The sequence below is a fragment of the Coffea arabica genome, chromosome 3c (genome assembly GCF_036785885.1).
Source record: "Coffea arabica cultivar ET-39 chromosome 3c, Coffea Arabica ET-39 HiFi, whole genome shotgun sequence".
NCBI classification, from domain to species: domain Eukaryota; kingdom Viridiplantae; phylum Streptophyta; class Magnoliopsida; order Gentianales; family Rubiaceae; genus Coffea; species Coffea arabica.
This window is the reverse complement of record NC_092314.1, coordinates 40,126,777-40,139,348: the sequence shown is the minus strand read 5'-3', so window position 1 is coordinate 40,139,348 and position 12,572 is coordinate 40,126,777. Positions and strand designations below refer to the sequence as shown.

Here is a 12,572-nt window from a genome sequence, read left to right as displayed (position 1 = left end):
AAAATCCGAAATACATCCGTTTTATTGTAAGTATACAGGTTAATTAATAGTTTAGGGTATATATCGAGTCGATTTCACGAGAAAGATTGAACAATTACTGATGTTATTAAAGCTTCTCTATTATTTAGACTATCAATGAATTATAAGAAATTAAACCGACTGAACTTATATAAAATAATAAATGAAAACTCCTTAGATTATGGTATCCCTAACTACTCATGCAAGTGTTATATTTGGATCATTGAATACTACTATCTAGGCTAGTTATTGTGTACTTTCCTTATGCATTTGAATCCTACCTTCATAGTGAATTAATTATACTCATAACTAATTCATACCTATTCTCATGGTTATTAAATTAGCTACAAGTTCATTTTTTCAATGAAATTACATGAAATTAATCACCAAAACCACATAGGTGCACCTCTACTCTCGTAAGTGTACTTCCTATGTTTAGCACTTCTTGAACCAATATTAAATCTCAATTTTCATTGCAGAAATAACACCTTAGATAATCACAATTAATAGTACCAGATTAATTATGATTTAAAGAGCCAAAGTGCTAAATAACTTGTTCAAATAATAGCAATCAAATAGCCAAATAATATACATTAACAATCATAGAGAGTTCAACCAAACCCAAGACATAAACTTTAAAGACACATAATAAACACAAAATCCAGAACTTGCATATTAACCATACTTAAGAATCCAATACAAAAGATAAAGAGTTGGAGAAGAGATAACCCATGTCACTTGAGTTTCAACTTCTCTTTCTTCATCTCTATCTTCATCCTAATCTAACCATTATACCAGAATGGATGAACTAACTAGCTAAACTATCCTACACTAAGGAAATGGAAGAACTACATTTCTGCACTCCAAGCTTTCCTTCATATGATTCTCAGACCTCCCAAATGTCTTTGCATATAAACTGATGAAAAGCTCCTCTCCTCACCAGTCCAAATTTGCTACTATGATTCTCCAATCTCCTTTTGTTAAGATAGCCAAAAACAAAGATTTTTGACTTGACAATAAGCCATATTTTCTACCCTTTTGTCTTCTGAAGCATGTGCACCGAATTCCCTTGCAAACTTATAGCTGGAAACTAGTATGAACACAAGAGAAATGGTTGAGCAAATTGCAGAATTTCAGCTACAAAACACGAAACACAAAATGCGACATCAACTCGCGTTTTCAACTTGGCTTCATTTCAACTGCGATTTTCTTTATTATGGAGGCCGAACTAGCTTTTGTGCAAAACACAAAGGTTGTAGCTCTTTGAGTTAGTTTTACAGTGCTTCAAGAATCATCTAAATCGAAGTTTTGTAGATTGAGATATGACCAAAATACCAAAACCTGGTCAAACCCATGTTTTCAACTTCGTCCATAGAGTGCAGCTTTTGTATTTCAACTTTTTGTCCATGAAAACAGTAGAATTGAATTTCGATGTCTTCATACCAAATATACATCTGTCTCTTAGCTTCAAAAATGTATAAAGATCACCTCAATCTGATATGTGTAGCTCCAGATATAATTGAAATACAACAATATGTTAGAATTGTTTTCACTTGCATTTAAGGAAGATTCTAGGGATGTAGATTCCACTTATGGCATAAACTACACAAATGAATGGATTTACTCCTTGCTATTATTCTTGCTTAACCAGAGATTTATTTCCAAGAATACCAAGTCTCATTTTCATGATGAAATGGCTTAGAGCAATATAGATTTCCCCATTTTCATGGTGAAATATTCTACTACTCCGTTTTATTTCATGAAATGCTCAATAATCCACCTAAGTGTATCTCTATTTTCATGAACATACAACTCAAGCTCTACTCATGTGTTTCAATTGTTATTACCAATTCTCATTGAATAATAACACTATAAACATGCTATTGGTGATCAATCAACAACACGTAATCACAGCTACACAAGTAGACAAGTTACTACAAGATATAACAAGTGTAAATCACATTCCATTCATATTATTTAACCATAAGCTTCATCTACTCCCTAGATTAAGGGGTTTAGCTACTCATGAATGATTTAACAATCAAACTCACAAGTTTATTAATGCCAAACATCATGAAGTACAAGTACAAGAAAGATAAAAGAAAGCTTAGCCACTTGAAGGTGAAGCTCTCCAATTCCTGCTATGCTCTTGCACAATATGATTACAAGTAAAAACTCCAAGTACTTCTCCAAGAACTCCTATCTAGAGAGAAACTAGATACCAGAAAGAAAACTAGCTACGTATGGTCATCCTCCTTCTCCCCAGTCTTTCTGCATAAAAATGTGGTAGAAATTCCATTCCTCTCACTTCATAATTTCTTCCACTCAGATCTTGTAAAAAGAGGTCAAAGATATGATGTCTCCTTTTGTCCACATTCATTTGGTCTTCTCTTTTGTTGCAGAAGCATGTGCCACCGATTTCTGTCCCTCAAAATAGCTGGAAAGTTGTGAAAAAGGTAAAGAAAAACAGCTATGGCACTTGCTGAGGAGAGAGACAGATCCGAGCCTCGGATCCGAGGAGTGAAAATTGGATCCGAGCTCGGATATTAGGATCCGAGGGCTTCCATGATGGATCCGAGGTCGGATCGTCCTGACCTCGGATACACTCCGCCAGAAGTACAGACTAGGGGTCGGATCCCTCTTGTACACACAGATCCGAGCGCGGATCTGTGTTGAACAATTTTCCAGTTTTTCACTTCTTCCCTTTTTCTACATTTTTGCTCCCAATTTCTTGTGTACTTTGTCTTCTGAATGACCCTGACATTTCTTTCAACTTGTGCATGAATTTCATACATCAATTACCTTCACAATTTCACAAAATTAACGCATTAATCCACTCATTTATCAATTTCTGAACTCTTAAACAATATTTAAGCAATTATCACCAAAAGAGTTCAAATATGGCTTTAATCTTCTCAAAACATACCAAAAATTCATGCCAAATTCGTACAAAATGTACGTTAAATATTCACTTATCAAATTCCCCCACACTTGAATCATTGCTTGTCCTCAAGCAATTTTACACAAAACTTATTTCAAATATTCAATAGAGATAGAGAAAACAATATGCGTACTATTGTCAAATTTAATTCCTCAAAAACCTAGAAATCAATCATTATGCCATTTCTCAGATTACACTAAATACTCATAATATTCAATTAAATAAAAATAACTATGCCTTAATTTCAACAAATTCAAATCAATTCTCTCATTCTATCCTAATTTCACAAATAAGTAAATCACATTAGTCAATTTTATGGCCTTCCTCATCCCAAAACTTATCAATTTAGAGGGATTTATTCACATTTCATCTTATTTAAATAGTGAAAACGTCTTTTTACGCGAAAATCAACACTTTTAGGTGAAAATTCCCGGTTACTCAACATTTCACTTATTTAAATTGCTAAGCATACTCTTAATTCCAATACCTTTTTACGCGAATGTCGACATTTGTAAATGCCAACCCCCGGTTACTCAGTATGTGAATCATTGGAGTAGAATAATAATATTATTCTTTTTTTTTAATAATTTCTTTTTCCCTCTAAGTATAATTAAAGGAAGAATTTGGCCTTGTCTTTGACTATATCAATCACTTACTTATAAAATTAAGTAACAATGATAAATATCATTAATTTTGCAAAATTCTAAGCATAATTTTTCTTATTTAACCAAATATACTTTCTAAAATGTAAATATCCTAATTGCATAATAATTCGTTCCAAGCCAATTAAGAACTAAACTTTTCCAAAATACACATAGCATTTTATCCAATGGAAGAATTAGACACTTAAAATTTTAACATTTTGGCCATTTAATTGGAAGAATTGCAATGAAATATTGGAAAATGTTTTAGAAAAATTTCGACAGAGTTTCCCCATAAAAATGGATGAAACTCCCTGCCAAATATCATTAATTTTCACAAAAATTATCCTCATGACTATCTCCACATATAATTCCAACATTTTTAAGCCATAAACAACTAAAATCATGCATTTCAAAACACAATCACCCATAAGATATGCAATGCCTCCCCCACACTTAAAATCTACAATGTCCTCATTGTAGAGGAAGGTAAAAGAACTGAAACTTCCCTCATATAGGTGGTGATGCAATTTGAAGCCCTTACTCATCACGATCATCCAATTTCTGTTCAAAATGAGACAACAAAGGTACCAAACACCATAAGTAGCACAAGATGATTCAAATTAAAGAAAAATAAAAACTACAACATTTATCTTAACAAAAGAAGAGAAAAATAAAGAAATAAAAGGTCGAATCCGCTAAAAAAAACATCATGGCTGCTGGGAACGAGGGTCTACTGCCTCCTCGGCTCCATGAGGACCCTGTGAGGTACCAATATGGCCCTCCTCCTGATGAGGTGTCGGAGTAGGGGACCGTCGGATATGGAAATGATCCTCGATCGCACGAAGACGGCGATCATGTCGGTCGAGGCGCTCAGTCATCATCCGCTCCGTCTGGTCAATGCGCTCGACGACTCGCGTCTCCATACAGCAAATAGCATTGAGAAGCTCTTGCCACTTGGAGCGCGTTTGAGGAGGTGGTCGTGGAACCGGAGGAGGAAGAGTCTGCTGTGCCTCCGTCTCTTGAGTTTCCGCTTGAGGTTCAGTGTGAGGCGGAGGTTGAGTGGAAGTCGATGCTTCTCCTGTGTCCCGGACCAAAGCAGCTCCAAATTCCGTAGAAATACCCAAGGATTTGAGTATTGAAACATTTACCTCCTCGGCCGACCTAGTTACCACCGATCTCTCGGTTCCAAGAGGAACCTTGAGCTTCTCAAAAATGAGGGATAGCAGTCGAGGGAATCCAAAACAAGTCTCGCCGGCCCTCATGCGAGCTGTGGTCCGCATATAACTGATGATAATGCTGGGTAGAGGAATACCAGTCAACTGTCTACCCACTCCATGTATCATCTTATCCAGAAAATAGAGATCGCTATTTCGGATCTCCCGTTTACCACTCTTTTTCGGCACCACATTGAAGGCAAAAAGATAGAAGATCAGGTGGTAACGATGCTCAAAGGAGTCGGCATATACCGTGAGTTTTTTCGAACTTCCTCGCTCACGGTACTGACCCTTTAGACGTCCCACGGCTTCTCCCACTTGCCAAGGGTCTCGAGCTTTGAATTCCTTGGTCAGTTTGACATCTTCGCCTTCGTCTTTGAGTTGGACGAAGTGTCTCAATGTATCTCGATTGAGAGTCACTCTTTTACCTCGAACCCACGAGACGATGAGGTTGCCACTGTGGCTCTGCTTGTTCTCCACATTGGCATAGAACTCCCTGACCAGGTTGGGGTAGTAGTGCTTGGGCAACTGAAGGATGTTCTCCCATCCAAGCCTCTTGAATGCTGTCGAAATGTGGTAGTGCGCATCCACCTCTGGTGCCAAGTGTTTCTCAATTATGATCTCCTTGTCCAGTCCGGCTTCATACCACTCTTGGTTTTCGAGCGATGTGAATCGTGTGGTATCGTAGTCTGGCGGTGGCTCGTCACGGCTAGTGGATGCGGTCTTCCGGCGAGACCGAGGTGGCGACTCAGGTGAAGGAGATTCCTCCTCAGGCGACTCCTCATGCAAAGAAGGTGTATGTTCTTCACTTGACGATGGTGTAGGAGTACGAATACGAGCCCTCCTTGTACGAGCCATAGTACCTATAAACAAGATGAGTATTTATTAGAAACGATAGAAACTCACTCATACATGTTAAATAGGAATTTAAGAAAATTTCGGCAGAGTTTCCCCTGAAAAAGGGCTAAACTCCCTGCCAAAATGTACCCAAATTTAAACAAATAAACTTCCTAACACTTCTCAAATCCAATTCCCACATTTAGAAAGGATATTAGCAGTAAAGAAATCATTTCATGCATATTAAGTGCAAACAATTTTAAATTATATTCATTTGCAAGAATGAACACTCAAACACTTGAGAATATCTTCAATCCAATTCATAACACTCGTTAACACTTAAGTTAACTACACATGAGTCCCAATTCATCCAAATACAATTATTTCAAGTAACAGTGGTTCAATGTGCTTAACTTGATCGGGAACACACACTTTTACCTAATGGGCTATTGCTCTAGTGATAGCATATCATTTTCAATTGGTATAACAGTGATTTATACCTCTCTGAACAAGTTCAGATATTCAATGAAAGCTAAATTCACAAGTTTAAATCACTAAAATGTTCAAGCCCAAAAATTGAGAAGGAAATCTCAAAACTATCACTAAATCCACAATTCTCTCACAAATAAACATGAAAATAATTATAACAACTGATTTGAGCACAATGTAGCACAATTATATCAAGAATTTTCAACAATTAAGCTATTTAGCAAAATATATTGAAAAACTAAAAATATGCAAAAATGAGAGATATACAATGTCACATAAATTCGAAATTTGTTACCTCAAATAGATGGAGTGATGATGGAGGATGATAATGATGCAAAAATGGAGAACAACCAAGCCCAAATTCGACCTCAAAATGCAAGATTTCAATTCGGCCCTATTTTGCGTCTTGAAGATCAAAACCCCTCAATTTGATGTTTTTGATTCCAAATTGTTAAGGGTTAATGCTCAGAAGAGGTTAGTGAAGGTTTTTGTTGTGAAAAATTGGGAATGTTATGGATGAAATGGAAGATTGGAGGAAAGGGAATAGGGTTTCGAAGAGAGAGAAAAGAGAAATCTGGAAATTGAGGAACCGAGGCCTCGTTTCCCTTCTTATCGCGAAAGGATCCGAGGTCGGATCAATTCTGGAAGGCCTCGGATCCGACAGGGCTCGGATCAGTCCCAACAGAAACACAGACGAGCCCTCGGATTTATCTGGGTTGGAATGGATCCGAGGTCGGATCAGTTGATCCGTGGTCGGATCTGTCTGGGCTTTTCAGGATCCGAGCTCGGATCTGTATTTCTCTGCACTAATTGCAGAAACTGCAATTTTTTCAAACTTTTTCTCCCTTTTTCGGCCAATTCCAAATTACACATTGGACATACCTTTTCTCAATTCCAACCTCCCACGCACATGTAATATACCATAAACATAATATCCAACCTCTCAAAACACAACAAACACATCTACATTGAAAATCGAGGGGTGGGGTTCTTTGATCATTTTTGCATTTTTACACTAAAATGGCATTTTTGAGCATTAAATGTACATCAAATGAGTCCATAAGCCTTTATAACCATGATATCACCAAAACTCATTTGAAATGCACAATGTATGTATATGCATGGGAATTTTAAGCACTTAAAACACAATTTGGTAAGAAAAACTCCCTTTTACACATATTCTTCAAGTGCACCTCCGAGATGGATGATAAAACTCCCGTACCTCCTACAAACAAGTGAAATACATCTAATTAGTCAATTAAATCACACCAAAATGTAAGAAACACCTAAAAACACACAAATACACTATTATCATTGGGTTGCCTCCCAACAAGCGCTTTTGTTTATAGTCGTTGGCTCGACAATCCTATAACTTCTTTAATTCTCCTTTGCATTTCCTAAGGAGTAAATTACCCCTTTAGGAACTTTTTCTCCTGCCAAATAGGGCTTCAATCTTTGTCCATTTACTTTAAATGGAGAACCATTTTCTCCTTTTATTTCCACTGCTCCATACGGAAATACTTGAGTTACTTCAAATGGTCCCGACCATCTTGACTTCAATTTTCCTGGAAATAACCTCAAGCGTGAGTTGAACAAAAGTACATTTTGCCCTACCTGAAATTTTTTAGGAATAATATGCTTGTCATGCCAATATTTGATCTTTTCTTTATAAATTTTGGCATTTTCATAAGCATGTAGTCGGTGTTCCTCCAATTCACTTAGCTCAAGTAATCGCTTTTCTCCTGCAAAATTAAAATCCATGTTAATAGATTTAATTGCCCAATAAGCTTTGTGCTCAATCTCTACAGGTAGGTGACAAGCTTTCCCATAGACTAAACGATACGGCGACATCCCTAGGGGTGTCTTAAATGCCGTTCGGTAAGCCCATAGTGTATCATCTAGCTTTGTAGCCCAATCCTTGCGTGATTTATTCACAGTTTTCTCCAAAATGAGCTTTATCTCTCTATTAGCCAGCTCTGCTTGTCCATTGGCTTGAGGATGATATGGAAGTGATGTCTTGTGCCTACAACCATATTTAAACAATAAGGAATCCAATTGTTTGTTACAAAAATGTTTCCCTTCATCACTTACTATGGCCTTGGGTATACCAAATCTACTGAAAATATTCTTTTTAAGGAATCTAAGTACAATCTTAGAGTCATTAGTAGATGAAGCGATTGCTTCTACCCATTTAGAAACATAATCCACTGCTACTAAGATGTACTTATTATTAAAAGAACTAGGAAATGGTCCCATAAAATCAATACCCCATACATCAAATAACTCAACTTCCAAGAATGTAGTCAGGGGCATTTCATTTTTTCGAGATATATTTCCAGTTCTTTGGCATGCATCACAATTTTTAACATATTCCCTAGCATCTCGGTACATAGTTGGCCAATAAAATCCTGATTGCCATACCTTTGCCACAGTCTTTGAAGTACTGAAATGACCACCTGTTTCAAGGTTATGACAATGATATAAAACATTATGTACCTCATCTTCAGGAATACATCTACGTATCATACCATCGGCACAATGTCTGTATAGCAATGGTTCCTCCCAAAAGTAACTTTTGACGTCATGTAAGAATTTCTTCTTTTGATGATAATTGAACTCCTTTTGAATCTCTCCACTGACCAAGTAGTTAGCAAAATCTGCATACCATGGAGAATTTCTAAGTGCTAGGACAAACTCATCCGGAAAATTCTCTTGAATTGGAACCTGATCTTTGATTGGGATATATTCCAAACGTGATAAATGATCTGCAACTAGATTCTCCGATCCCTTTTTGTCTTTTATCTCCACATCAAATTCCTGCAATAAAAGAATCCACCGAATTAGTCTAGGTTTTGCATCCTTCTTATGCAGCAAATATTTAAGAGCTGAATGGTCCGTATATATAATAACTTTAGATCCTACTAAATAGGATCTAAATTTGTCCAAAGCAAATATCACTGCCAATAGCTCTTTTTCTGTTGTTGCATAATTGAGTTGTGCCTCATTTAGCAACTTGCTAGCATAGTAAATGACGTGCAATCGTCCTTCCTTCTTTTGTCCCAAAACTGCTCCAACCGCATAATCACTTGCATCACACATCAATTCAAATGGTAGTGACCAATCGGGTGAAGTTATAATTGGGGCCGAAATCAATTCCTTTTTCAACCTTTCAAATGCAACCAAACAATTGTCATTAAATTGAAAAGGAGTATCTTTGCATAATAAATCACATAATGGCTTTACTATTTTAGAAAAATCTTTAATAAAACGTCTATAAAAGCCAGCATGTCCTAAAAAACTCCTTATCCCCTTGACATTGCTTGGGGGTGGCAATTTTTCGATAACTTCTATTTTGGCTTTATCCACCTCAATTCCCTTGGAGGAAATCTTGTGCCCTAAGACAATTCCTTCTTTTACCATAAAATGGCATTTCTCCCAATTCAGTACAAGATTTATTTCCTCGCATCTCTGCAAAATCAATTCCAAATTATGAAGACAATGGTCAAAAGATGAACCGTACACAGAAAAATCATCCATAAATATCTCCATAATTTTCTCAATATAATCAGAAAAAATAGCCATCATGCATCGTTGAAAAGTTGCAGGAGCATTGCATAAACCAAATGGCATCCTTCTAAAGGCAAAAGTGCCATAAGGACATGTAAATGTGGTCTTCTCTTGATCCTCTGGAGCTATAGCTATTTGATTATATCCTGAAAAACCATCAAGAAAACAGTAAAATTCATATCCGGCTATTCGCTCCAATAATTGATCAAGAAATGGCAGGGGAAAATGATCTTTTCTTGTTACCGTATTCAACTTACGATAATCAATACACACTCTCCACCCTACCACAAGTCTAGATGGAATTAATTCATCATTTTTACCTATGATTGTAGTTATTCCACCTTTCTTTGGTACCACATGAATTGGACTAATCCAAACACTATCTGAGATAGGAAAGACTATACCTGCATCAAGCCACTTAAGAATTTCATTTCTTACCACCTCTTTCATGTTTGGATTGAGTCTTCTTTGTGTTTCCACCACTGGTTTGTAATTGTCCTCCAATAAAATGCGATGCATGCATATTGAAGGACTTATACCTTTAATGTCAGCAATTGTCCATCCCATTGCCTTCTTATGCTTCCTTAAAACTCTTAGCAACTTTGTACACTGCTCATCATCAAGGTCAGCACTAACAATTACAGGTAAAGTACTATTTTCTCCAAGAAATTCATACCTTAGATGAGTTGGAAGTGGCTTAAGCTCTAACCTTGGAGGTTCAATTTCTGAAGGTTGTGAAAACCCTTTTCCTTGGCCAAGATTTTCATACAAATTACCCCTTTTATAAGGTGCTTGAAAATCCAAGTACTTGGCCAATTCTTCAATTTCTTCAAAAACATCTTCTTGCTTACCTAAACTCATTAAACAATACTCAAGAGGATCTAAATCAAGGTTGACTTGACTCATCTCTTGGGTTAGTTTATCAATTGTGCCAATAGAATAAGCATGATCAGTAAAAGAAGGGTATTTTTCCATTTCATTCAAATTAAATTCTACTTCTTCTTCACCTACTTGAAACTTAAGCTTGCCATTTTTTACATCAATAATAGTACCTGCAGTAGCTAAAAATGGTCTACCTAGAATAATTGGCATAGATATATCTTCTTCCATATCTAATACCACAAAATCCACTGGAATGATAAATTTTTGAACTTTTATCAATACATTCTCCAACACTCCCAATGGATATCGAATAGACCGATCCGCTAGTTGCAAAGTAATATTTGTGCGTTTAAGTTCATGCAAACCCAATTGTCTAGCCACTGTTAAAGGTATTAATGATACACTAGCACCAAGATCACACAATGCTTTAGAAAAATCAACATTACCTATGGTGCAAGGTATAGAAAAACTCCCTGGATCCTTCAACTTTGGTGGTAGCTTATTTTGAATAATTGCACTACATTCCTCCGTTAGTGCTATTGTTTCGCAGTCTTCCAACTTTCTTTTTCTAGTCATGATTTCCTTGAGAAATTTCGCATAAGACGGAATCTGCAAAATAGCATCGGCAAAAGGAATGTTAATGTGCAATTGTTTGAAAAGTTTAACAAATTTTTCAAAATCTTTATCAAACTTATTTTGCTTTAATCTTTGTGGAAATGGAACCGCAGGGGGTATTGGAATGGTAGCGGAAGATGATGGTTGATTTTTTCTTGATTCCTCCCGGCTACTTTCCTCCACTATCGCCTCTTGGTTCCTATGCTTTTCTTCTTGTTTTTCATTCTCATCTTTCTCAACTTCCACCACTGGAGGATCTTCTAATTGCTTACCACTACGAAGAGTAATGGCTTTGACATGCTCCTTAGGATTTACCTCCGTTTTGCTAGGTAATTCTCCTTGATTACGATTATTCAAAGAACTAGCAATTTGACCAATTTGGACCTCTACATTCCTGTACATTGTAGTGAGTTGGTCCAATCTTCCTTCTACTCGCTCAAATCTGTCTGAAGTAACTTTTGCGAGCTTTTCCACTGCCATCTCCCAACCAGGTTTAGTTTCAACTTGTTGTTGCCTTGATTGAAATCCCGGTGGATTGGCTGGCCTTGGTTGATTTCCTTGATCCTTCCATCCAAAGTTTGGATGATTTCTCCACCCCGGATTGTAAGTATTCGAGTAGGGGTTATTTTGAGCATTACGATTGTAATTATTAACGAATTGTACCTGCTCAGAATCAACACACTCATTAGTATCATGTTCACCTCCACATATAGAACAACATGCTACATGTGCATTAGATGAACTTGGACCAACTCCACTTTGTCTACTTAGCAACTTCATCACATTATTCATTTGAGCACTCAGCATATTGAGAGTGTCCATTTCTATCATACCTGCGTGACGTCTTGTATTACCTCTCTCATTGGCCCATTGGTAGTTGTTTGCAGCCATTTCTTCTATCAAATTCTGAGCTTCTTGGGGTGATTTACCCATTAAAGCTCCACCTGCAGCTGCATCGATCATAGTTTTAGTAGAAAAAACTAAACCATTATAGAAGGTTTGTATGATTAACCACTCCGGCAGTCCATGATGTGGACATTTCCGAAGCAAATCTCTAAACCTTTCCCATGCCTCATATAATGATTCACTTTCTAATTGGCTAAAACTAGTGATATCCATTCTAAGCTTAGCAGTCTTACCTGGTGGAAAATACTTATTTAAGAATGCTCTTGATAACTCATCCCATCCAGTGAAAGTATTAGGAGCATGAGAGTGTAACCAAAGTTTGGCCTTATCTCTCAATGAAAATGGGAACAATCTTAGCCTTATAGCATCATCACTAACTCCATTCATTTTAATTGTATCACAAATTTCCAAGAATGTAGCTAAGTGTGTATTAGGGTCTTCTACTGCATTACCTCCAAA

The 12,572-nt window shown here is 36.8% G+C and overlaps 1 protein-coding gene and 1 non-coding gene across 2 annotated transcripts; one reads left to right on the top strand and one right to left on the bottom strand.

Moving 5' to 3' along the window:
* Positions 1 to 7,520: 7,520 nt before the first annotated feature.
* Positions 7,521 to 12,029, bottom strand: LOC140037969 (uncharacterized). The gene is made up of 4 exons (XM_072083159.1): positions 11,316 to 12,029; positions 9,387 to 11,201; positions 8,565 to 8,599; positions 7,521 to 8,166 (listed from the first exon to the last, which is right to left on the bottom strand). The coding sequence occupies exons 1-4, from the start codon at positions 12,027 to 12,029 to the stop codon at positions 7,521 to 7,523; spliced, it is 3,210 nt and encodes a 1,069-aa protein (XP_071939260.1).
* A 199-nt stretch (positions 12,030 to 12,228) lies between these two features.
* Positions 12,229 to 12,335, top strand: LOC140038200 (small nucleolar RNA R71). Its single transcript, XR_011841995.1, has one exon. It is a non-coding gene; the product is annotated as a small nucleolar RNA R71 (small nucleolar RNA).
* The last annotated feature ends 237 nt before the right edge of the window (positions 12,336 to 12,572 follow it).